This window comes from Octopus bimaculoides, chromosome 25, assembly GCF_046866305.1.
Source record: "Octopus bimaculoides isolate indiv1 chromosome 25, ASM4686630v1, whole genome shotgun sequence".
Taxonomy (NCBI): Eukaryota; Metazoa; Mollusca; class Cephalopoda; order Octopoda; family Octopodidae; genus Octopus; species Octopus bimaculoides.
The window spans coordinates 8,655,431-8,683,369 of NC_142952.1; the positions used below are offsets into that span (position 1 = coordinate 8,655,431).

At 36.2% G+C, this 27,939-nt stretch overlaps 1 protein-coding gene across 3 annotated transcripts in view; it reads left to right on the top strand.

Annotated features, from left to right (window-relative positions):
* LOC106883447 (sugar phosphate exchanger 3) overlaps positions 1 to 27,676 on the top strand; it is a 39,931-nt gene extending 12,255 nt beyond the window's left edge. The window contains exons 4-19 of one of the 3 annotated variants that reach the window (XM_089341954.1): positions 13 to 44; positions 1,338 to 1,389; positions 3,073 to 3,218; positions 3,905 to 4,001; positions 5,207 to 5,291; positions 6,658 to 6,705; positions 7,191 to 7,226; positions 8,781 to 8,816; positions 12,560 to 12,657; positions 13,947 to 14,088; positions 14,968 to 14,993; positions 15,745 to 15,820; positions 17,248 to 17,358; positions 18,465 to 18,559; positions 19,269 to 19,334; positions 19,943 to 27,676. In XM_089341954.1, coding sequence (XP_089198080.1) covers positions 13 to 44; positions 1,338 to 1,389; positions 3,073 to 3,218; positions 3,905 to 4,001; positions 5,207 to 5,291; positions 6,658 to 6,705; positions 7,191 to 7,226; positions 8,781 to 8,816; positions 12,560 to 12,657; positions 13,947 to 14,088; positions 14,968 to 14,993; positions 15,745 to 15,820; positions 17,248 to 17,358; positions 18,465 to 18,559; positions 19,269 to 19,334; positions 19,943 to 20,122 — 1,326 coding nt within the window. In that variant the 3' untranslated portion in view covers positions 20,123 to 27,676. The remainder of the gene's footprint in view (positions 1 to 12; positions 45 to 1,337; positions 1,390 to 3,072; positions 3,219 to 3,904; positions 4,002 to 5,206; positions 5,292 to 6,657; positions 6,706 to 7,190; positions 7,227 to 8,780; positions 8,817 to 12,559; positions 12,658 to 13,946; positions 14,089 to 14,967; positions 14,994 to 15,744; positions 15,821 to 17,247; positions 17,359 to 18,464; positions 18,560 to 19,268; positions 19,335 to 19,942) is intronic. The other 2 variants (XM_089341955.1, XM_089341956.1) reach the window with 2 other exon arrangements.
* The last annotated feature ends 263 nt before the right edge of the window (positions 27,677 to 27,939 follow it).

The window sequence follows — 27,939 nt, forward strand, 5'->3', positions numbered from 1 at the left end:
TTATATTTTCAGGGTTTGTTTCTGTCTGGTTACCTTGGAGACAAGTACGTATTATCCGCATCTGTTTGCTCTATAGTAATAACCAATACTTCCTTATCAAATATAAGAGGAGCATAGCCTAGTAGTTAAGAAAGTTACACTCATGATTTTAAAGTTGTGGTTTCAAGTCCAAAGCAGAGCAGTGCAACCTGTTCTCGAGCAAAACAAAATGACAGGCTTCTTTCAGTTTCTGCCTATCAAATTCACTTATAAGGCTTTGGTCAGCTTCAGGCTACGGTAGATGATGACTGGTCAAGTTGGCACACAGTGGGATTAGACTCCAAACCATGTATACATACATGCATACACATACACATATACATACACACATGTATATCTCTATACAGGTATATGTGTGTGTGTGTGCATGTGTATGTATGTATGTATGTTTATGTATGTATAGCTGATAAAAGTGGATTTAAAAATCCAAGCTGTATCATCAGTCATCACTCCTGCAAATACCAGCTAAGAGCATGTACAGAAGTGGACTGCTTTCTTTAAACAAAACCATTCGTACAAACTCAAATTTCAGGAATAATTTAATAGTCCTGCAGTAAGTCATGATGTATCTGAACCTTGTATTGTTGAAATGATCATCAAGAAGGAATAAACGTAATATAACTTCCATTCTTGGACTTGTTATACATACATATGGACAGACAGATATTAATATATACACAGACATCTCAAAAGTACATAGACACCGCTCATTATACCATTTGATCTGTGCAGATACTATGCTTTAGTACAATACTTAAATAGGTTAAATTATTAAAAACTGCACAAGGCATGTCTCCTAAATACTAGACTATGTATTGACATGCATCAAATGACATTATTTTGTCTTTGAAAATAATCCTTCAAAGATAATGGTGTCTATTTACTTTTGAGATGTCTGTGAGTGTGTGTGGGTATGTGTGTATTTATACATATATATATGTGTGTGTGTTTGTATTTATACATGTATGTCTGTACCTAAATATATATATATTACATATAGAGTCTTTAATGCTTATACGAGCATATCTAAATACTCAACTTACATAAAAATACCCAAATTCTTCCCCACAGCACTACAGCATCACCATAGGCTACACTCACACTCACACTCACACACACATAGGGTTAAGACACCTTTCGGTCATGAATGACCATGGGAGTGCACCTAGAAAGTACCTCCCTGGGGTTTTTTAATATTTTTTAATATTTTTAAAAAAACAATTCTCTGAAATTTAGTTTTTGAATTGACCTTTTTTTTTTTTTTAAATAATTCTTTTTGTGATCTCTCTTTCTTATAGATATGAACTCCGGAAGGTTCTGTCATTTGGAATGTTCAGCAGTGGTGTCGTGGTACGTATCTATTCATTGAACTATATACATTCTCAATATTTCAGTTTCTGCCTTTTTATAACAACCTCTACTAATTACTAACATCCAAATTATTATTTTTGTTATTTAGGTCTTGCAATGGCCAAAATAGTCGACACCCTTTTGGGGTCGATAAATAAGTACTAGAGTCAATATAGTTGACTTGACCCCTCCCCCCAAAATTGCTGGCCTTGTGCCAAAATTTGAAGTTAATATTTAGATATCTTGGAGCAATGAGTTGGCAGAATAGTTAACATGCCAGACAAAATGGTCAGCAGAATTTCTTTTGGCTGAAGAATTTCTTGAAGGCGGCGAGCTGGCAGAATCGTTAGCACACCGGGCGAAATGCTTAGCGGTATTTCATCTGCCGTTACGTTCTGAGTTCAAATTCCGCCGAGGTCGACTTTGCCTTTCATCCTTTCCGGGTCGATAAATTAAGTACCAGTTACGCACTGGGGTCGATGTAATCGACTTAATCCCTTTGTCTTTCCTTGTTTGTCCCCTCTATGTTTAGCCCCTTGTGGGCAATAAAGAAATAAGAATTTCTTTTGGCTTTATTTCTGAGTTCAGATTCCACTGAGGTCAACTTTGCCTTTCATCTTTCCGGGGTCGATATAATAAGTTACCAGTCAAGTATTGTGGTTGATGTAATCAATTTGGCGCCTTCTCCAACCACATGATTCTGGGTTCAGTCCCATTGCATAGCACCTTGCACACGTGTCTTTTTCTATAGCCTCATGCCAACCAAAGCTTTGCGAGTGAATTTGGTAGTTGGAAACTGAAAGAAGCCTGTTGTATATATATGTGTATCGTTGCCAGTGCCCCTGGACTGGCTTGTGCGGGTGGCACATAAAAGACACCATTTCGAGCGTGGCCGTTGCCAGTATCGCCTGACTGGCCTCCGTGCAGGTGACACATAAAAGCACCTACTACACTCTCTGAGTGGTTGGCGTTAGGAAGGGCATCCAGCTGTAGAAACTCTGCCAAATTTAGATTGGAGCCTGGTGTTGCCATCCGGTTTCACCAGTCCTCAGTCAAGTCGTCCAACCCATGCTAGCATGGAAAGCGGACGTTAAACGATGATGATGATGATCATCATCATCATCATCATCATCGTTTAACATCTGTTTTCCATGCTGGCATTTTACACCAGACATGTCGCCTTACTGGCACTTATGCCGGTGGCATGTGAAAAGACATTTGAGCGAGGTCATTGCCAGTGCCGCTGGACTGGCTCCTGTGCAGGTGGCACGTAAAATACACCATTTTGAGCGTGGTCATTGCCAGTATCGCCTGACTGGCCTTCGTGCAGGTGACACGTAAAAGCACCTACTACACTCTGAGTGGTTGGCGTTAGGAAGGGCATCCAGCTGTAGAAACTCTGCCAAATCAGATTGGAGCTTTGTGTAGCCATCTGGTTCGCCATTCTTCAGTCAAATCGTCCAACCCATGCTAGCATGGAAAGCGGACGTTAAATGATGATGATGATGTACACCCACATCATAACACCTACCATGCAGCTTCTCACTTGTGCAGGTTTTACTCTAAAATATGTTTAGTCCATAATGTGAAGTAGTTTATGATAGAAAGGCCATTCAACTGTAAAATACACAACAAAGAATATTTTTAATGTTTTTTTTTATCCTTGGTTTTATCTACTTTTAGGTTCTTTGCTTTGGCTATGTAACTGAAGCGACACACGTTTACAAAAAATATTTATATATGATTCTGATGGTACTCAATGGTCTTCTGCAGTCTTTAGGGTGGCCATGTGTTGTTGCTATTATGGGAAACTGGTTTGGAAAATCAAGGTATTCTTTTGAAACTATTTACTTTTCTCTCTTTTTTTTTTTAGTTTCTTTTTCCAATTTTTTTTTATTGTATGTCAATTAATTCTTTGTTTCTATGCTTCAGTTTAGAAAATATTAACATCAGACAGTAGCCTCAAGGTCACACACATGAACACATATACACATTTGTTGTTGTTGGCACTCCGTCGCTTACGACGTCGAGGGTTCCAGTTGATCCGATCAAGGGAACAGCCTGCTCGTGAAATTAACGTGCAAGTGGCTGAGCACTCCACAGACACGTGTACCCTTAACGTAGTTCTCGGGGATATTCAGCGTGACACAGTGTGACAAGGCTGGCCCCTTTGAATTACAGGCACAACAGAAACAGGAAGTAAGAGTGAGAGAAAGTTGTGGTAGAAGAGTACAGCAGGGTTCGCCACCATCCCCTGCCGGAGCCTCGTGGAGCTTTAGGTGTTTTCGTTCAATAAACACTCACAGCGCCCAGTCTGGGAATCGAAACCGCGAGTCCGCTGCCCTAACCACTGGGCCATTGCGCCTCCACACATATACACATGCACACATACTTAGTCTCTCATTCAGTCTCCACTCAGTTTCTATTCTGTCTCTTCTCTGTCTCTGTTCAATCTCCACTCAGTTTCTACTCAGCCTCCACTCACTATATGATATTTTATGCTTCTCTCTTTCAGCCGTGGTTTTATCTTAGGTCTTTGGAGCTCTTGTGCCTCTGTGGGTAACATCATTGGTGCTCTAGTCACTGCACGTGTACTAAAGTATGGCTATGAGGTATGTCTGATACACTACTAATAACTCTATTTCTACTACATCCACCCGTAGAGTACAGGTATGATGTACACCTGAAACTCTGCTACTAAAACTACGTCTTCCTAGCATTAATTCTATTTCAGTTCATTATCATTTGTCACTGGTTAACCATTTGACCAGTTAACTAATCAATTGTTTGATAAATTATTTGGTTAATCAATTAATCAGTTACATTTGTTAAAGTCCTTTCATTGCTATTCATGACTTCATCCGGACATGCCATCTCCATTGACCTGCAATAGAGAAGGCATGTCATTGATGAGGTTGTGACTAGCAATGAAAGGACTTTGACAAACCTAGCTGATTAATTAATTGACTGAACAATTAATTAAATCGAATCATCATCATCATCATCATTTAACATTTATCTTCTATGCTAGCATGGGTTGAATTTTTAGACAGGAACTGGTAAGCCTGTAGACTATGCCAAGCTCCAATGTCTGCTTTGGCATGGTCTTTACGGCTGGATGCCTTTCCTAATGCCAACCACTTTACAGAGTGGACCAAGTGCTTTTTATGTGGAACCAGCACCAGTGAGGTCTGTTTTGGCATGGGGTTTTTTTTACTGCTGGATGCCCTTCCTAATGCCAACCACTTTACAGAGTGGACCAAGTGCTTTTTATGTGGAACCAGCACCAGTGAGGTCTGTTTTGGCATGGGTTTTTTTTTACTGCTGGATGCCCTTCCTAATGCCAACCATTTTACAGAGTGGACCAAGTGCTTTTTATGCGGAACCAGCACCAGTGAGGTCTGTTTTGGCATGGGTTTTTTTTTACTGCTGGATGCCCTTCCTAATGCCAACCACTTTACAGAGTGGACCAAGTGCTTTTTATGCGGCACCAGCACTGACAAGGTCACAGCATAATTTGAAAGATAAAATACTGTTAAGCATTTTGTCTGACATGCTAACCATGCTGCCAGCTCGCTGCCTAGGCCTGGCTGATAGGAGTTCCCCATATGACAGTAACAATACTGTCACATTCTGTCTCACCAATACGACTATTATAATACAATTCTCTAATACTCCAGTGTAACTGTAACACAACTGTTTCTCAGTCCCCATAACATCCCTAGCATAGTGTCTTTATAATCCATCCAGCTGCCTTTCCTAGTATTTACTGTAACAGAGTTTGCAAAACCTTTTACGCTGTTTGTTTTTATTTCAGTATTCCTTTCTAATTACATCCACATTTCTGATAGGACTTGCAATTATCAACTTCTTCAGCTTGATCAGTTCTCCAGCTGATTTACGTAAGTACACATCACAACTTTTGTCTCAGATATAATTCCATTTGCATTTAGAATGTGTTATAGGACTATAAATGATCTCATTACTTGAGAAATTTTATTTTATCAATCACAAAAGGATAAAAAGCACAGAATGTAAAAGTGCTATTAAATACTGTGAAACATTTTGTTCGACAACTGCTGTATATTAATCATTGGTATTGATAATGCAAGAAAGTAAATCTGAAACTTCTATATGAACCCTTCTTCTATTGAGTAACTGACATTAACTTTAGTATTCTGATTATTCTGTCAAATATAATGCTTATTCATTCCCATTGTTTGAATTAACTATGCATTATGTTGTATATTTTTAGTATGAAATTGTAGAGCAGATGTGAGAGGCCAAATCTGACAGATTGAGTTTGCCACTCAGTAACAGATGAATTTTTTCCTAAAGGCTTCCATGCAATTTCTTTCACCTCTACTAATCTTCACTCCCATGCTTTGATCAACCTGTGGCAATGGTTTGCTAGAAAAAAGACACTTGCCTATAATCAAGGCTGATTTGAGGTTAAAGCAATTATACATCGATATTGGGAATAATTTGGCTGCTTTGATAAAACGTGAAATATTTGGGCCGGATATGGCCGGTTAAAATTCTAAAAGGTTAAATTAATATGGAGACGTGGGTGGTAGGTAACAGACTGTATTGGATGAACCACATTTATAAAATCATCAAAAAGGCTAAAGGTGTCTTTGCACCATTCCATAAAATTTTGTCAGCCACTCACCTTTCATCCTTTTGTAATTGATAAAATAAATTCCAGTTGGTCTTGTGTCAAAATTTGAAACCATATATATTGTTGCTACTGCTGCAGTTAGTGATGTGGTGGCTGCCACCTGTGGTACCTTGCAGCACCAGATAAAATTTGTAGTTGCATTTTGTCTGTTTTTATGAGTTTAAATTCTTCTGAGGTTGACATTACTTTTCATCCCTTTTGAGGTTGATAAAATAAGTACCAGCTAAGCACTGGGGGTCAATGAAATCAACTTCACCCTTTCCTCTAAACTTGCTGGCTTTGCTGCCAAAATTTGGAATCACAAGCTGGCAGAATTGTTAGCATCCAGGGCAAAACTCTTTCTGGCATTTTGTCTGTCATTACATTCTGAGTTCCAATTTCACTAGGATCAACTTTGCCTTTCATCCTTTCAGGGTTGATAAAATAAGTACCAGTTAAAAACTGGGGTTGATTTAATCAACTTAGCCTCTCCCAAACCTTCTGGCCTTGTGCCAAAATTTAAAATCATCATCATCATTATCATCATCATCCTCATCCTCATCATCATCATCATCATTATTATATTTTTCCCTTCTTTTGTTTTTCAGTAAGATCCAGGAAATACATCTACCAACCAATTGCAGATGCTAATGAAGGTAACCAGATTCATCTCCTCACACACACACACACACATACTGTCTACCAAGCACTGACAACTTTCTTATGACTTATTTAGACAGGGAAAGGCAGCACCTCTGACTTTGAGTTTTTTTGCAGGGCTTCAGTGACTGGTCAGAGAAAGGGAGTGAGGAGAAAGAGCTCATTGCTTGTGGTCTATTTTCAGATTGAAAGTCCAGCCAAATGCTTGCAAGCATTTTGTCTGACGTGCTAATTATTCTGCCAAACAACCACAATAACATAGTAAATAATAATTTCTAATGTAACAACAATAAATTATAATAATGTGCAAGTTCAGAACTGTTGTCTTATAGTAACATAGATTTCTTCATCAACTCCTCTCTTCACTAAAATATTCATCTTCACAATCCACCGTACTGCAACATATGTTTGTTTCTGTTTTTTCCCTTTAACCCTCTGTCTCCTCTTATATATTTATTTGTTTATTTCCTCCAAACATCAGATGTTATGACCCCACATTGTTCTTACACTGAGAGTGGTAAGTAAAAGCAAAACTAATCTCTAACCCCTAAATATATTCTTATTTGAATATTGTATTTTGATATCCTTGTTTCGCATGCTTTGTTTTTCTGTGAAAGCAATTTTAAAAGAAAAAATGGTTTGTTCTAATTTCTGGTTCAAGTTATTGTAATCATCATTGCCATCACCACCAGCATATTTATTATTATCATCATCTTAATCATCATCATTTTGATGTGACCATGTCAGTTATTTCATATGGCTTATCAATTAATATTTACACACACACACACACACACACACACACGTATATATATATATATATATAAGTGTGTGTACATAACCAGTCACCATGCTTGATCGCTAAATCCACAAGTTTTTTTAGTCTCTCCCTGTTTATTTTCTCGTGTTCCTTTCTGTTGAAGAGCATAGACTTGAAATGTAAAAGACTTTCCCACTTTCCCCAAGCATCAGACTAATACACCTGCTGTTGTTCATACACTTGTCTTCGTCTTTAGTTTTTCTATAAATTTCAACTATATATATTTATATATTTCCACATATTTATATATATATATATATATATATATATATATATATATATATATACATATTCACTTGGAGAATGGAGCAACAAATACAAGAAAAAGTATTTTCCATTCTCCAAGTAAATACATAAACTACGGTTTAAGCAACATATTACCTGCCTCTGGACGCCCTCTTCCCAAGACGGTACCCATACAGGTGATCCCCAGGAGTGCCTCTGGATTTAAACATCCCCTGGTTGCTTGGATGCTTCTGACTACCCCTGAAGGATCGAGGCAAACCTACCACTTACCTATATATATATATATATATATATATATATATATATATATATATATATTTATATATATATATATATATATATATATATATATAATCCTCTATAATCCTCTCTGTGAGTCCTAGGATCTGTAGATCCTTTCTCAGTGCTTTGTTCCACGTCTCCCTGGGTCTGCCCCTTCCACATGGCTTGATATTCTGTACTTATTCTATTGACCTTGAATGGATGAAAGGCAAAGTCAACCTTGGTGGAATTTGAACTCAGAACACAAAGATGGACAAAATGCCGCTAAGCGTTATGTGCAACATGTTAATGATTCTGGTAGCTCACTGTCCTAACAACAACAATAATAGTTGTTTCTGATTTAGCCTCAAGGCCAGCAATTTGAGAGTGGAGTAGGGACTAGTTAATTACATATATTTTATCGACCCTAGAAGGATGAAAAGCAAAGTTGACTTCAGTAGGGTTTGAACTCAGAAAGTCAGATAATCAGAAGAAAAGCCACAAAGCCTTTTGTCTGACATGCTAATTATTCTGCCACAACAACTACAATAACATGGTAAATAATAATTTCTAATGTAACAACAATAAATTATAATAATGTGCAATTTCAGAACTGTTGCTTTATAGCAACATAGATTTCTTCATCAATTCCTCTCTTCACTAAAATATGTTTGTTTCTGTTTTTTCCCTTTAACCCTCTGTCTCCTCTTATATATTTATTTGTTTATTTCCTCCTAACATCAGATGTTATGACCCCACATTGTTCTTACACTGAGAGTGGTAAGTAAAACCAAGACTAGGGTCCAACCCCTAAATATATTCTTATTTGAATATAGTATTTTGAAATCCTTGTTTCGCATGCTTTGTTTTTCTGTGAATGCAATTTTAAAAGAAAAAATGGTTTGTTCTAATATCTAGTTTTAAGTTATCATAATCATCATCGCCATCATCACCATCATCATCAGGATCAAGATCCTCACCACCATCATCACCATCTTTTTTACATTTTTTTTTTATCTTCTGTACTTGGTTTAAATAGATTTTCTTCCATCTTGTGTTTTGCCACTCTTTGTGGACCATTGCACTAGGTCATGTACCTTCACAATCCCCCATACTACACCATTATTATTATTTGATGTTACTTAAAGAGAGATGGTGTGGCTGGGAAGGAAGAAGTGTGACCATTTCATACTGTTTGAGATTCATTGTCATCAATCTTGAAAGTACCGTGTTATCTTAATACATGTATTGATATTGATTTGTAAAACATGTTGGGCCTGGTTGGAGGCCCAAGTTTCCAAGTTCTTTTACAGGGCTTAGAAAAACTGAAGAACCTCTGCAATAAGTCTGTGAATCTGAGAGGGAATCAGTTGAATAAAATCAGAATTAACTGATCCTCCTTTATTTTCTTTTACCCAAAGCCAGGAACTTTTCTGCAATGCCTTGTATTTTTGTGTGTGTGTGTGTTGAAATGTTCTCATAAACATAGAAAAGCATTTTAATATTTCAATACTAAATAACACCTTAATTATAATTGTTTTTCTTATAATCAAATAAGCATAATTTTTCTGAATTTTTTTTAGCATGTATAAATGAATAGATAACTAAACGTCATGATGTAGCATTTCTATCTTTATATCTACTGAAGTCATTGTAAGTTTAAACACTAAACTAGCTTTACTTAGAATATTCTATTTCTTCTTAACGTTCTTTTTGTATGCATTCTTGTATTAGAGATATTATCTCAGTTCGCGTTGACCTTCACCTATTTTGGATTACTTTGATAACATTGTGTTAGCATAAATTTTCATGTATAATGGTTTGGCTGGTACTTTGTACCTTTTCTTTACATCTGAATATGTTGGCACAATAGAAATGATCATTGGTGATGTCTGGTGTAATCATCAATTAAAGATGTGATTTTCTCCATTCTTGTTCAAGTTGTAAAAGTTGTGTGTGTGTGTGTGTGTGTGTGTGTGTGTGTGTGTGTATGTATGTATGTATGTATGCCATTATTCAGTTTTGTTTCAAGATTTCTTGCCAATAGAGAAAGAGTTGGTTTCTAGCCTAGATCCAAGGCTCCTTCATTGGAATTTTAACAGCATCAACGGTATTTTTGTATGTATGTATAGTGCAGATCTGTATGTTTTGTTTTAAGTATGTCTTCTTGATTATTATGTATGGGGCACAGTTGAGTGAGAAACCAAAAAAACTCCTTATAACAACTATCTAGACATGCTCATATATACTTAAATAATGTATGTATGTATTACTTAGAATTAGGTGGTCCCATGTCAGGTAACACATGAGGCAGTCAAATAGATAGATGGATACCTGCCTACCCACTAGTATTGTTCATCCAGTGTTATAAGTTTGATATCAGATATGCAACAGTAAGTGTAATGATGTAGATAAAGATATGGTTTTTTTAACATTTGGCACAGTGATTAACATTTTGAATGAAAGGAAATGGTGACTCAGGTGAGACGTCTGGTGTTTTGCATGCATCTTATCGACTGTTGATTCTGTTCTTTTGCGTTTATTGAATTAATATGCATGCATGCATGAAGATAACCTACATATATACACATACTCATACATGTATATATATTTGTACACATAGACATACCATACACAAACGTATATATATATATATATATATATTTACTCATTCACATGCATGTGCATGCATAGACATATGCACACATATATATTTACTCATTCACATGCATGTGCATGCATAGACATATGCACACATATACACATACATTTACGCATATTCCACATTCAATACGTGCATGCACACACACCTATATGTAAATACATGTACACACATACTGACAAATGTGCATGCATTACGTATATAACCTATGAAATATATACAGGGTGCGGAGAATAAATTGCCATCTAAATTACACAAAAATGAAAATAACACTGACATCTCATTTTAACAGATATATTTACTAAAATTACATAAAAATATCTTGAAATACTAAAAAGTAAATTAATTCAATAAAATCGCAATTTATATTTTGGAGGGTGTATATTATTGTTGTCCTTATTTTGGTCATTTTCTGCCAATAAAATCCTAGTTGAGTACTGGGGTCAGTGAAATCAACTTACGCCTTCCCTCCAAATTGCCGACCTTGTGCCAAAATTTGAAGCCAATATTCAACCCTTTAGCATTTAAACCAGCCATAATCAGCCCAAATATTCTACTTGTTTTATGTTCAAGCCAGCCAAGTCTGGCTTCTCACACTTACCTTACAATGTCATTCTAAAAATAAACAGCCACATGAACAAAAGCTCAAAGCTACAAGATAATGCAGGATTAATTTAAAATCATGTGAATAAATAATCTTTACATTTGATAGACTAATTTCAATGCTAAAGGGTTGAATGCCTTTAAGACCTGGAATGATTTTCTTTTGTAAAATTAAGTGCACCTTATATCCCATCAAATACGGTATTTGTTTATGAAAGCTTCAGACATTATGAAAGTTTATTTGTTCAGCTGTTTATGAAAGTTTGGGACATCATTATGGTAAAAGATTTTTATTGCTGTTGTAATGATATGGAGTGTTGAGGAGCTGCAGAGCAAAAGAAGATTTTCAAAGTTGCTAAGGGAAACTTTACCTATCCGGATGGTTGGCATTAAGCAAGGGCATCCAGCCTTAAAACCATACCAAAGTTTACCATCTAACACATGCCAGCATGGAAAATGAATGTTAAATGATGAGGATGATGCTGATGATGATGATGATATCAGAATATGAAAGTCTGAAGCGTTAAGGGTGTTAAGAATGATACAAAAAATATTCTGTTGCTGGTCACATGACATAGAAGTTTGATGTATTATGGGATAGGGAAACCTTTCAAGTCTTAGAAGAGGCATGTTCTATTGCTGGTGCAACAGAATCAAGCAAAGTCAGCTTATATTTATCAGAGGTGGGCCAGATTGGAAAGGAAAGAGTTTTATGTTGTGCAGGCCAAAACAAAAAAAAAAAAAAAACGAGCCTATAATCAGACAATGCTAAAGAAACAGCAGCTTTAAAAAAAAAAAATTTCTACAGGCGCAGGAGTGGCTGTGTGGTAAGTAGCTTGCTTACCAACCACATGGTTCCGGGTTCAGTCCCACTGCGTGGCACCTTGAGCAAGTGTCTTCTACTATAGCCTCGGGCTGACCAAAGCCTTGTGAGTGGATTTGGTAGATGGAAACTGAAAGAAGCCCGTCGTATATATATATGTATATATATATATATATATATATATATGTATGTGTTTGTGTGTCTGTGTTTGTCCCCCCACTATCGCTTGACAACCGATGCTGGTGTGTTTACGTCCCCGTAACTTAGCGGTTCGGCAAAAGAGACCGATAGAATAAGTACTAGGCTTAGAAAGAATAAGTCCTGGGGTCGACTTGCTCGACTAAAAGCAGTGCTCCAGCATGGCCGCAGTCAAATGACTGAAACAAGTAAAAGCGTACACATCACTTCTAATGAAATGTATGTTTATATTTGCAGATCCTTTACTCCCGGAAGAGCATCCTGAAGAGGAGGCTGAAGAAAAAGAGGAAGCTATAAGATTTTTGGATGCTCTCATGTTGCCCGGTGTTCTTTTGGTGAGTCTTAATTCTGTACTATTTGACCCTTTATCATTCAGATTATTCCGTCAATTTAATGTTTGTTTATTTATAAAATAAAAAATAAATGCGCCCTTTTAAAGCCTAGCCAGGCTCATGGGCCCGGTTTCCCGGTTTCAATGGCGTATGTGCTCCTCAGCTGGACGGGACGCCACTCCATCGCAGCGTTACTCATTTTTGCCAGCTGAGTGAACTGGAGCAACGTGAAATGAAGTGCTTTGCTCAAGAACACAACGCGTCGCCCGGTCCAGGAATCGAAAACACAATCTTACGATCATGATGCTGACACCCTAACCACTAAGCCACGCACCTCCACGTTTGTTTATTTACCTTGTTTGAATTAATTATGCGTTACCTCATAGCTGTGACATTTTGATGGTATGATTGTTTATTTTTAGAATGACTTTGTAGAGTAGTTGCAAGGAGTCAGATGTGGCCAGTTTGCACATAAAGTAGGTAGAATTTTGGGTCTGGATATGGCCAGATTATATGCTATTGGATTAACCAACAAATTATGTTAGCAAGATGGGGACAACTAAAACACTTTCGATCCAAGGTTTGCTCAGTCAGGGTTAATTTGCAATCAGACAACATAAAAAAAAAAGATGAAAGAAAACGTAAAAAGGAAACATATTCATTTTTAAAATCTCAGATCATTAGCTCTGTCTTAAATTTGCTTTTATTGTGTGTCACAGATGTGAAGAGATATTGGGTTGAAAATAGAGTCTCCATTTTTTTCTGTACCTAAAAATATATAATAACAAGGTGTTTACAGCTGTCTCTTACATATATTGTTGACGTGTGGAGGCGCAATGGCCCAGTGGTTAGGGCAGCAGACTCGCTGTCATAGGATCATGGTTTCGATTCCCAGACCTTGCGTTGTGAGTGTTTATTGAGCAAAAAACCTAAAGCTCCACGAGGCTCCGGCAGGGGATGGTGGTGAACCCTGCTGTACTCTTTCACCACAACTTTCTCTCACTCTTACTTCCTGGTGTTGGGCTTCTTCCGGCTTCTATTTTACCAAGCCTTTTGATTAACCTGGGCCTATAGTAGAAGACACACGCTTAACATACTGCACAGTGGGACTGAACCCAAAATCATATGGTTTGAAAGTGAACTTCTTCACTACACAACCAAAGCTGCATCTTAACCTATGCAATTATAGATTGTATAAGTTTCCAGAAGAGAATCTGCCTGTCCATCTAAATAGTGCATCATATAATTTTGCTTTCTTTTTAACATGTTTATTTTCTGATGTCTTGTTGCAGTGTGCCTTTGCGTATGCCTTCCTGAAGCTGGTGAATTACTCTTTCTTCTTTTGGTTACCCCTCTACCTCGACCGCAACTTCCACTGGTCGGAGGATATGTCAGACAAAATATCCATCTGGTATGACGTTGGTGGCATTTTTGGTAAGTTACTAGATTTTGATGTGTGTGTGTATATATATATATATATATATATATATATATATCTAGATAGATAGATACAAGAATAAGGGCAGGGAATCGTCAATTAGTAATAGAATTAATAATTAACAATTTTGCCAAGTAGTTCAGTATGAAAAAACCTTTATCGGTAAAACCATTTATCATCATAAATATACAGGGATTAACATTGAGTTGCTTCTCCAACATACTGAAAATTTTCAGTATGTTGGAGAAGCAACTCAATGCTAATCCCTGTATAGATAGATAGATAGATAGTTAGATAGATAGATATACATATAAAGCCTTGAGAGATGATTTGTAAGCCAAACTAAAAGGAAAGAAGCTTGTTGTGTGTGTATGTGCATGTGTTTGTATGTGTGTATATATATATATATATATATATATGTGCCATCAAGGGAAACAGACCTTAAATGTGTGTGTGTTTGTATGTGTCAGATCATAAAAAAACATCACCGTCACATCATACAAGCAGTGATGTCATTTGTTTTTCAATCTTCCTTGACAAGACAAGCATCTCTGACTTTTGAAACCTGACTCAACACATTTCATTTGACCTTTGTAAGCATGGGAAGTAGACCAGAAAAAAACATTCTTCACAGAATATTTTTTTCCAGTGCTCTTCCAATTCTCTTGGCCCAAAATTGTAAACCAGGAATTTGTTTATCATATCGACCCTAGTGTTTGACTGGTTCTTTATTCTATCAACCCAGGAAGGATGAAAGACAAAGTTGACTTCGGTGGGATTTGAACTCAGAATATAAAGATCCAGAACAAATACAACAAATTATGTTTTTTACATGTTTCATTTCTTTTATTATTGTTTTGTTCTATCTCTTTCAGGTGGAACTGTTGCAGGATATATATCTGTGAGTGTCACTACTGTTGTTGTTGTTTGGTCTCAGGTCATCTCTGATTAAATAAACCTTGATTTAAAGCATTCCAGCCATGACCATCCCTGTAAAGATCTAGTTTGTCCAATACTATATTAAACCAGTGTAACTTCTCTTTTTCTCAAGACAATATGAGGGTGTATTTTGAGGGATATTTGACTGCTACTTCTAGTAAATCAAGCAGCCATGTAGAGCAATATTTCTCAACCATTTTTTTTTTACTTATGGATCCCTTTTTTACTCTTTTATTTGTTTCAGTCATTTGACTGTGGCCATGCTGGAGCACCACCTTTAGTCGAGCAAATCGACCCCAGGACTTATTCTTTCTAAGCCTAGTACTTATTCTATCGGTCTCTATTGCCGAACCGCTAAGTTACGGGGACGTAAACACACCAGCATCGGTTGTCAAGCGATGGTGGGGGGACAAACACACAAACACATACACATACATATATACGACGTGCTTCTTTCAGTTTCCGTCTACCAAATCCACTCACAAGACTTTGGTCGGCCCGAGGCTATAGTAGAAGACACTTGCCCAAGGTGCCACGCAGTGGGACTGGACCCGGAACCATGTGGTTGGTCAGCAAGCTACTTACCACACAGCCACTCCTACGCCTATTTTTTTAATTTCTATTTTTTTTTATCATCCATCTATCTTTCTTTTAATTGTAAACTTTTGTTATTCATCTATTTATTTTTGTTTTTGTATTTTCCTAATGTTTAGGATCGTATTGGGAAACGAGGTATTGTAGTTGTACCAATGTTGATTTTCGCTATACCATCTCTTGTTCTCTATTCCTGTAAGTAATTATTTAATTTATTCACTATTCTTTTATTTTTTTTTTTACTTGTTTAGTGGGTTTAGTGGAACAAATTAATCACAGTACTTTTTTTTTTTTTAAATCTGGTACTTATTTTGTCAGTCTTTCACTGAACTGCTAAGCTTCAGGGCCATACACAAACCAACACTGGTTGTCAAGAGGTGGTGAGGAACAAACACAAACTTAGGCGCACACACACACACACACGTACACACACACAAAATGGGTTAACAGACACTTTTACCAAATTCTCTCACACTGGGGCTATAGTAGAAGTCAGTTGCTCGAAGGTGTTGTGAAGTGGGATGGAACTCTAAAGCATGTGATTGCAAAATAAGGTTCTTAACCCCACGACCATGCCTTATTATATTAATTTTCTTTATGGCTTTGCTTTAGGCAGATGGATGGGTCTCATAGCCATTTGGAAGGTCTCCAAGTTTGGTAGAGCAAAAGAAAGCAGAAGCAAGGAGTCTGAAGCAGTGCAAAGTGGATTTTGCTCAGGACATCTAAGGGCCTGGTTTTAGCATTGAGTGGGGGTGTTATATTAAATATACCTCAAGAACTAATACAGTCCACCTGATTAGCTTATATACACAGTCATGATGGTGGTGGTGGCGGTGGCGGTGGTGTGTGTGTTGGGCTGATTCGAATATTAGCTGTTACCACTAAGATCTGCACCCATCATTGTTTTCACTCTTGCTCATACCCACGTTGAGTATGGAAACCGCAGTGCCTTCCTATTTAAAAGGATTTACTTAAATAATCATTGAATACATGTTTCAAAAATGGACTTACTATATGTTTATGTAATAAGTATCCATCATTTCATTGGTAACTGAAATCTAAATAAATGTCCAAAATAAAGAAGTTCTGGTTAATTGCTTGTCTTAAAACATTTTCATACAATTTTTCACTGAAATTTATACTGCATATATATATGTGTGTGTGTGTGTGTATATATGTATATATCTCTCTCTCTCTCTCTCTCTCTCTATATATATATATATATATATATACATACATACATACACACACATACATACACGCATACATACATATATATATATATATATATATATATATATATATATATATATCAACAAAACAGCTTGCTTGTGAAATTAACGTGCAAGTCGCTGAGCCTTCCACAGACACGTGTACCCGGTTCTTCCTTCCAATTTTTTCAGATTCTAGACGTGAAGACAAAGAAAATTATATACTAACCTCGAAAATTGCCAGGATGACACTTACAAGACTCTGTTACTAAACGCTTCATGTGTTCAACCGATAATGTTTACGTGTGTGTGTGTGTGTGTGTGTGTGCACACATGTGTATGCAGCTACATCCCTATCATTCTGCTACAACAAATATTTTAACTGTCATTGCTTGTTTCTACTTTGTTTAGACCTACCAACCAGTGTCAGTATCACTACGAATGCAATTATCCTGTCGATTTGTGGCATATTTATTGGCGGTGTTGCTAGTTTGATTAGTGCTGCCATCTCTGCTGATCTAGGTAAGTTAATTAGTCGCTGTTAATTGGCACTAGGGTACTTTTACCTGTCACCATCATCATCATCATCATCATCATCATCATTTAACATCCACTCTTTCCTGCCTGCATGAGGCAAGTTTTCTGTGATCAGATGACCCTCCTGTCACCAATCTTTACCTGTTTCTATGTAAGGTAATATTTCTCTATGACCAAACATATTTTTATGAAATGGAGATAAATGATGCTGCTTCTATGGCAATGCTTATATACAGCTATAGTTTATACCAGAGTGTATAAGCAAAACATGTTACTAATACAATATTTTAATAAAATATTAATGCATTTTCTTCATACATGAAGACCTCCATAGATCAAGGTTTATTTTGTGGAAGACTAGCTGTACCTCTCCTCTCCATGTCATCGAAGTTGTTCCAGAGAAAGACGAGACAAGGGTCAAAACAGCTTGGCACTGGTGTTGTGACAGGTGTTGCTGTCAGGTCACTAACAATGAGAACGTCTGCTGCAAGATATCTTTCATGTTCTACCATCTCCATCTAGCCAATGCCCTGTATTGGTACCTTTACCAATCATCATCAACATCATCATCAGTCATCATCACCACCACCTCCACCACTGCTGTCATCACCATTGTCACCACCACCATCATCGTTGTCATTGTCCTCCTCCCCCTTATCATTTTCATGCCTACTTTTCCATGCTTGCATGGGTCAACGGAGTCTGTTGAAGCAGATTTTCTATGGTTGGATGCTCTTCCTGTCACCAAACCAAACCAAACCTGTTTCTCAGCATTGTGATTATTTCCCCAGACATATGTTCATGGAGGAGTGGAATCAAAGTACAGCGTTTGTATAGTGACACTTGTTTACAACTACCATGTTGTGTCAAGACAATGAGACACACACACACACACAACCACCTACATACACATGTACATGCATGCACACATACACACACACAAACATGAAATGAGAGAATGACAGGTGTTCTGGGATGTAATTGTTAACACAGCCACCTGATAAGTAATAGAAACGTGGTTCAAATCCTGCCACTAAACATATTGCTTGTAGTTGTGTCTGAATTGACCTTTTTTTTTTTTATCTCAACAGGACAGCAGAAGACATTGTCAAAAAGCAAGCGGGCTCTCGCAACAGTGACAGGTATCATTGATGGAACAGGTAGTCTTGGTGCAGCTATTGGACAGGTGAGTGTTGTTTTATTGTTTTTGTTGGAATTGTTGTAGAACTGTTGTTGTACAAAGTCCCTTCCAATATCCAAGTCTTCATCGCTCTTGGAGAAACCCTTTCCTGAACTCCTTCCACTACTGTCTGTCTCTGGCCAGTCATGGCCATGTAAGTCCCGAGTAGTTGGTGTGATCATCTCGCCGTATTGTTTTTGGTCAGCTTCTTGATCTTGTCCATTCCATCTCCCTGACTCTCCATCTGTTGATCTTCAGTCACGTGATGTGGCTAGCCCTTTTGTATTTGTTCCTGATGATGTTGACTATCATGTGCTGTTGAATCCAGCAATTGATTTTCTTGTCCCACAATGTGATGCCAAGCTTGATTTGTTCTATTTTACATTCAGCTACAATGAGGGCATTCATGATGGTAGTGTTGAGAGCCCATGTTTCACTGCCATAAATCATCACTTGCAGGATATACTTCTTAATCCTTTCGTTTCTGTATTTATTTTGAGATACTCTGTGTTTCTTTCAATTATTTTAAATATAACAAAAGAATTTAGTAAAATAACTTGGTTATCATTCAGCTAGTTTTAAGAACTACACTAACTGCCATCCTAATTATGAAATGTTAATTTGCCTACAGTGTCCCACCCGCTGTTTCCCTCTCTCTCTCTCTTGTTTTTTCATTCACTCACCTCCCTTATATATCAACTTGTGTTTATTTCAGGTGACCCTACCTTACATTGAGACCACATACAACTGGGAATGTGTCTTCTATATGTTTGTGATCATGGTAAGTTGCTCTTTGACAAGATATACGTCTTCATAGATAAACACCACACAACCAAGACATCACCAGACACTCTCTTCTCCCCGAGGGGTACAAAACTTAAGGTTGCCACTGTCAATGCTGGAATAGGGACAGGTATGTGTGGAGAAACTTTAGAGATGCTGCAGCAGACAAGAATAAATGTTTGCTGAGTTACTAGAGGCAAAATGTGGAAGAACCTTGGTCAAACTCCTCATAAGCAAGAAACAAGGATTTAAATTCTTCTGAATGGACAACCGATATTTTAAGTCTATATATTAGTTGTGACTTGATGACAAATATTAGTTTGGTGGGGACAGTAAGGTGAGAGAGATAAGAATGGCTCAGGGGTGTTAGTTCAGGAAGTAGTGGCTAGAACAATCCTGTGAGAATTTTATTTATTATTTTTGTCAGTCTATGTAAATGTAATCCCCCTAATTTGAAACCAGTTTGATAAGTGCCAATCCATGGAACTTGCAGGTTTTAAGTCATTCTATAATTTTTGCCAAGTAAATTTTTTTAAAAATTGTCTCATTAAATATGCCCAGTGTTTGGTCCAATTCATTTCATTTTTATTTCGTCGTATTTTGCAGACTGTACTCACTATCGTTTGCCTAATGCCAATGTTTGTCCGAGATGCAAGAGAAACTTTGCCGTGTTGTAAGCGACGCAATAACCCAGATGCTGAAGTATCCATAGACCCTCCAGTTCGTGAGAGTGGAAACACTGCCCCTTACAGTGATCCTCCACCCTCATATGATGAAATTTCATGAAAAGGAATATCGAAAACAAAAAAAAGAAAAATATGAAATAAAAAAAAACCACCTGCTCAGAAAAAAAGGCAAAAAGAGAATTGCAAATCCACAACAGGGTGTACATGAAAAATGACTGTATATTTTGAATTGCAAAGAAAATTTATGAAGACAAACAACATCTATCACAAAGATAAATAGATTGGGAGAAACACAACGAAATATCAAAATATAAATCATATCTATTGGGGAAGAGAAAAAAAGAGTAAACATAAATTAACTCAATCCATTGGGAAAACACAAGGTTCTAAATGTCCATCATGCAGGAAAAAAATACATTTTCATTATTAATATATGCATGTGTGTGTATACATATATATATATATATATATATATATATATATATATGTGTGTGTGTGTGTGTGTATATATTAATGTAATGTATTTGTACAAATGTATATATGTAAATAATGTCGGTATATGTACATAAATGTGTTTGTGTGTATATGCATACATACATGCATACATATATATATATATATATATATATATATATATGTATATATATATATATATATATATATATATATATATATATATATATATATATATATATATATATATATATATAATAAGACGAACAAATACTTTAACACACTTTTAGTGATCACTTACAATTGTTTCTGTACCAACTCTGCGTGCAATGCCAGTTTACATAATATTTACAGATTTAGACATTAGATTGGCACTTCATCAGACTTACATCAAAGGTGCACTCTTACATTGTGCCATATATATATATATATATATAATTGTATTTATGTGTGTTTATGTATGTGGGTATATTTGTATGTATATATATGTCTGTATATATGTGTAAGCACAGGCATGGCTGTGTGGTAAGAAGTTTGCTTCCCAACCACATGGTTCCAGGTTCAGTTTCATTGTATGGTACCTTGGGCAAATGTTTTCTACTATTGTCCCTGGCTGACAAAAGCCTTGTGAGTGGATTTGGTAGACAGAAACTGAAAGAAACCTACCACATATATGTCTATATCTGTTTGTGTGTGTGTCTGTGTCTTTTTTTTATGTCCCCCACCACCTGGGTAAAAGAGACTGATAGAATAAGTACTAGGCTTTTAAGTATTCATTCAACTAAAGCCCTTGAAGGTGGCTTTTACCCCAGTATGGCCACAGTCTAATAACTGAAGCAAGTTAAAGATAAATAAGCTTGTAATTCACATAATACTGTTTGTTGTTTCCATCGATAAACTAATATAAATCCATATTTTTACACACAGACATACAAATATATAGTGTTATGTCAAAAATCATAATTTAGAGATTTGTTAAAATGTTGATTGAAAAATTGACAGAAATAGGTCCTGGGTCGATAAGGCCAACTAAAATCCTTAGAGATTGCACCTGAGCATAGTTGCAGTCCAGTGAAAGAAATTAGTAGAAGAATAGATATATAAAACACACATGCTCATGAAATTATGTGTGTGTGTGCATGTGTCCCCACATATAATAATTAGTAATATATATATACAGGATGTCCACAAAGTCTGGGTACATGGGGATTAACACATACTTTAAGAAATTATTTCTTATATTTAATTGTTCATGTTATGATTTTATTTACTCCGTGTAGCCAGACTTTGTGGACACCCTGTATATATATATATATATATATATATATATATATATATATATATATATAGTGCTGCTAACAAAGAGGAGAGTAGAGATTTTATACGCATCCTAAATTTCTTTATTTAAAAATTTTCTACAGCATATGCATCTGACCTTCATATGTTTTGACTGCAGCAACTGCACATTGCTTTGTATGCAATTATGCATTCTAGTGTGGATAGCTGGCTTCCAAACCAATTTGAGAAATAATACAGTATCTCCCGCTAGGATAACTTATCCCTTTTATACTCTCTCTCTCTCTCTCTCTATATATATATATATATATATATATAAGTTCAAAAAAACAATAACAAAAAAACAACAAAGTGAGGACGTGATATGGATAGTGTTATTGGACGCTCAGAAAAGGATATATATGTGTGTGTGTGTGTATGTGATCATCATTTAACATATGTTTTTAATGCTGATATGGGTTGGATAGTTTGACAGGATCTGGCAAGCTGTTGGGCTTTTGTTGAGCTCCAGTATCAGCTTGATATGGTTATTATTTGACTGCGTGCCTTTCCTACCCACCTAATGCGAACCACATTTCAGTGCGCATTAGCGGTATCAGCAAGTACTTGCAAGACAACGAAAGAAAGGGAAATGCCCCTTGGCTAAGAGGCAGTGAAGTATTGGAAAGTGGTGGGGATGTCAGTGATTTTATTCCTGGTTTTATGCATTTATCATACTTTAGTATGATAAAGGAAGAGGCACAGGTGTTTTGCTATGGAGATGTTATATTATGTAAGGTAGGAATAGCTGGTAAGGATATAGAGATGGTGGAGACGATATATATATGTGTGTGTATATATGTATATGTATGTATGATATATATATATGAAAATATATGTATATATGTGTGTAACAATATATGTACAGGTGTCAATCCATTATGGCCATTTCCAATGATTCTTTTAATTGATTAATGAAAACATCATATCATTATAAAGAAACGGTTTTCGTTAGATGAATTCATGAACTTCAAAACTAAGGACATTTAAAATGATTTAACATAGTTTAAATCCACAGTGATTCTGCTACTATTTCAGTTGACATTCGGCCTCTACTTCTGTACCAAGTTTGATATTTACCTAATATTGTGTGTATATATTAGTCCGACCTAACAGGGTGCCTCAGTTTAAGTACCTAATTCAACTAAGTTTTATCTATCTATCTATCTATCTATCTATCTATCTATTTGTTTGTCTATTTATATATATATATATATATATATATATATAGTGTGTGTGTATGTGTATACTATTTTATTTAATCTGAAAAAATCTTCACAATATGTTTCGCTGAGTTTCATGGGACTGTTCATCAGACATTTGTGATAATACTGAATATTATCGTAACTGTCTGATGAATAGTCATGTGGAATTCTGAGTAACAGATTGTGAAGGTTTTTTTAGCTTTCATAAAATAGTACATTGCTCTACTTTTGGTATTCATGTAGTTTCCCCCACCTCCCCTTGTTTTACACCTGTGTGCTTACTAGTGTGTGTGTGTGTGTGCACTTTAATTTATGTTGTTCATATTGTATCCTTTTATATCCCTTAACTTAATGGTTCAACAAATAGCGGTTGATAAAATAAGTACTAGATTTGAAATAAACGGGGTCAACATGATTGATAAAAATTCTTGGAGCCTGTGCTCCCTGTAATACAGTAGACCAGTGCTGTGTATACACACATACACACTCACACACATAAATACACACTCATATACATTCCCTTATTCATAATAATAAATGATGATGATGATGATGATGACTTTATTTGACACAAGGACAATGTTATGATAATTTCTACTATGATAACAAAACTTTGTACCCAATAACTGTGTGTGTGTGTGTGTGTGTGTAGGGATTTTGTGGTATTTGATAGTGTCTAAACTACTAAGATTAGGATTAAAGTCTGCCAGATTAAAAAACAGATATGATCACAGCTAGAATCCTTTCGATTATAGGTCTGTTCGGCTAGAACAAACCTCGGGTCGGACAACAGCAGTAAACGAAAACTACAAAATGGTTGGCCAAAATGGATTTTTTAACTTATGAGTTTCCTGATTTATATTTTTTACCTCATATGCAGGACATTAATTTTGTTTGGTTTAACCCACTACATCACTAAATAGTTGGGAAAACCCTACATTCTGCTAAGTTACAGAGATTTAACTTAGCAGTTTGGCAAAAGAGACCAATAGATAAGTACCAGGTTAATATAATCGACTAGTCTCCTTCCCCAAAATTTCTGGCCTCCTGCCTGTAGTAGAAAGGATTATTATTATTATTATTATTTACCAGCAGAGCACTGGGGATTTACATAATTGACTAGCTCCCACTGCTACCAAATAAAAAAATAAGTACTGGGGTAGATTCTTCAAGGCTGTGCCCCAGCATGGCCACAGCCTAATCACTGAAGCAAGTAAAAGATAACAGATACCATATTTGACTACATGTGAGACACTTTTTATCACAAGAAGTCATCCTGGGTCCTATATTACATGTTTTAATGCACTAAAAATCCTTTTCTTCCTGAATATGTGATACTTAAATTGGGTGCATCTAATGTGTCTGTACATCTTTTATGTTCTCAAATTCAATATGTGCACATCCTGTGTGAGTTGGGTGAAGTTCACATGCAGTGGACTAGCGTACTATTCAGGGAGAGAGGAAGAAACATTATTTATCATATCTATTTGATGTAATGGGAGTAGTTCTGTGTATCTTGTCATTATGGATTGCTATAACTCAAAAACAAACGCAAGCAGAATGGGTGAGGGGTAGGGCATGAGTGGATGGCAAGCAATGGTTTGTGTCTATTCAGAGTAAACTTATAATGGAGAAACTCTGCCAAAGGCAAACAACGAAGAGTCTTAGTTCATAATTTTATCAGACTGAGATTTTTCCTTTTCCTGATTTGTAATGAAGATGTAAATAGTTTTTGAATGGGAATTTATAAAATTTGGAAATTTCTTTATTAATTTTTGGAAACATTTACAAAATTCTTGTACAGTTTTTAAAATTTTATATCATTTTTGTTTTTTATATCATTTTTGTCAGGGTTGATAAAATAAGCACCAGTTGTGCACTAGGGTCGATATAATCAATTAGGTCCCTCCTATCAAATTTCAGGACCTGTACCTATAGTAGAAAGGACTGCTGCTGTTGTTGTTGTTGTTGTTGTTAAGGTGGTGAGCTGGCTGAATTGTTTGAGCATCGGTAAAAATGCTTTGCAGTATTTCTTCTGGCTCTTTACATTCTGAGTTCAAATCCTAATGAAGTCAACTTTGCCTTTCATCCTTTCAAGGTCAATAAAAATAAAGTACTAGTCAAATATTGGGGGGTCAATGGTATCAAGTAATCCCCTCCACTTTAAAAGTGCTGGCGTTGTGCCTAAATAAAAAAAAAAAAACAACTTAATTATAAAAAGGTCGCAAGCTGTCAGAATCTAGAATTACCAGAGTATCCGACAAAATGCCTTGCTGTATGTCTTCCAGCTCGTTTTGGTCTGGTTTCAAATTGTACTGAGATCATCTTTGCCTTTCAGCTTTTTGGAATTGATAGACAAAAAAAGAAGTGTGTGGGGTCATGGCACAAGGCCAGTAATTTCATGGAGAGAGTAAGTTGATTAAACCGATCCCAGTGCCCAACTGGTACTTATTTTCTCAACCCCGAAAGGATGAAAGGCAAAGCTGATTCAGCAGAATTTGAACCCAGAACATAAAGATGGATAAAATGCCATTGAGCATTTTCCCCAGCATTCTAACAATTCTGCCAGCTCACCACCTTCTCACACTTTCTAATATTAATAATAAATTAATCATAATTATATCTATATGAATAAGAAATTTGCATTTCAGCCATGCAGTCCCAGGTTCAGTCTCACTGTGATCTTGTTGTGCAAATACCTTTGTGTATGTTTATATAAGTTTGTTTTACCCTTGTCCAAACGTGTGATTGTTCATCGATTGTAAACAGTGGCTTTGCTATCAATGTATCTCGTGCAGTCCATCGTGAAAATGCATATGGGCTTCCTGGAAGATCGTGACATATATACATAAATACATAGACATGTGTGCATGTGTATGTGTGTTTATATCTGTATGCATATGTATGTATATACATACACACATATATATATGACCGAAGCTTTGTGATTGAATTTGGTAGGTGAAAGTTCCTATCGTGTGTATACATGTATGCATAAGTGTTTGTGTCGCCTAACAAAGAGGAGGAATGTGTGTGTTTGTGTACATACATATATACATTCTTTCGTGTGTGTGAGAGTATATATATATATGCACATATATATATATATATATACACATACACATGTATGTACATAATGAGAAAAGTTATATTACAAGGTTTATTTTGTAAATATTTTTGGATAACATTCCATCCACTGAACTATTCACCATCATGACAATTTTTTTAAATTCCATAGTTTCATACACACACACACACACACACATTCACACACTCATACACACACCACACATAATTGGTTCATTAAATTCAATGACAACAAAGCAAAACAAAACATTACTACCCCATCGCCATAAAAAAAAATCATTAAAGATTCATTCCAATGCTTGAAGCTTTTATAATTATTATAATTAGTCGGGTAGCAAGCTGGCAGAATCGTTAGCAAGCTGGGCGAAATGTTTAGCAGTATTTTGCCTGCTGCTATCTTCTGAGTTCAAATTCCACTGAGGTCGACTTTGCCTTTCATCCTTTCGAGGTTGATGAAATAAATACTGGTTATGCACTGGGGTTGATGTAATCAACTTAGCCCTTCCCCCCCCAAAAAAAATTTTCAAGACCTTGTGCCTAGAATAGAAATAATTATTATAATATTATTATTATTATTATTCCTTTCATCCATTTGTGGTCGATAAAATAAGCACCAGTTGAGCACTATGATTGATGTAATCAACTTACCTCCGAAATTGCTGGCCTTGGGCCAAAATGTGAAACCATTATTATTATTTAAGGCAGTGAGCTGGCAGAATCATTAGCATGCTGGGCAAAATACTTAATGGTATTTCGTCTGTCTTTACATTCTGGGTTCAAATTCTGCCAAGGTCAACTTTCCCTTTCATCCTTTTGGGGTTGATAAATTAAGTACCAGTGAAACACAGGGGTCAATATAACCGACTAGTCTCCTTCCCCCAAATTTCTGGCATCCTGCCTTTAGTAGAAAGGATTATTATTATTATTATTATTATTATTTACCAGTAGAGCACTGGGATTTACATAATCGACTAGCTCCCACCACTACCAAATTTCATGCCTTATTATAAATGTTATTGTTATTAAGGTGATGAGCTGGCAAAATTGTTAGTGTGTTGGACAAAATGCTTAGTGGCATTCTTAGTTCAAATTGTGCTACAGTCGACCTTTACCTTTTATCTGTTTTGGAGGTCAATAAAATGGGTACTGGTCAAGTACTGAGGTTGATGTAAATGACTAATCCCCTTCCCCAGGCCTTGTGGCTAAATTAGAAAGACATTTTATTTTTATTATAAGGAATTTGAACTTAGAATGTTAAGAGTTATAGCTTTTAGTTACAGCTCCCTACATTCCGGGTCCAAATTGTGGTGAGGTCAGTTTGATCTTTCATCCTTCTGTGGTCAATGAAATATATACTAGTCATATTCTTGGGTCAATATAACTGACTAAATTCCTTATCCCAAATTTATGACCTTGTGTCTGATTTTGTTTTTTTTTTCTAATAAACAATGCCATCCTTATCTTTGATATATTTTTTTAACTGCTGTGACATATTACTTAAACATTCAAAACCATGATGTTATATAAATTTACTGTAAATATACTGTATGAATATAAACATTTTTTTCCTAAAATCTGTGTTTGGCTCAATTTTATTTTTTCACCATTATTTACTTAATGAAAGGTGGAGGCGGTTTCGATTCCCAGACCGGGCGTTGTGAGTGTTTATTGAGCGAAAACACCTAAAGTTCCACGAGGCTCCGGCAGGGGATGGTGGTGAACCCTGCTGTACTCTTTCACCACAACTTTCTCTCACTCTTACTTCCTGTTTCTGTTGTGCCTGTAATTCAAAGGGTCAGCCTTGTCACACTGTGTCACGCTGAATCTCCCCGAGAAC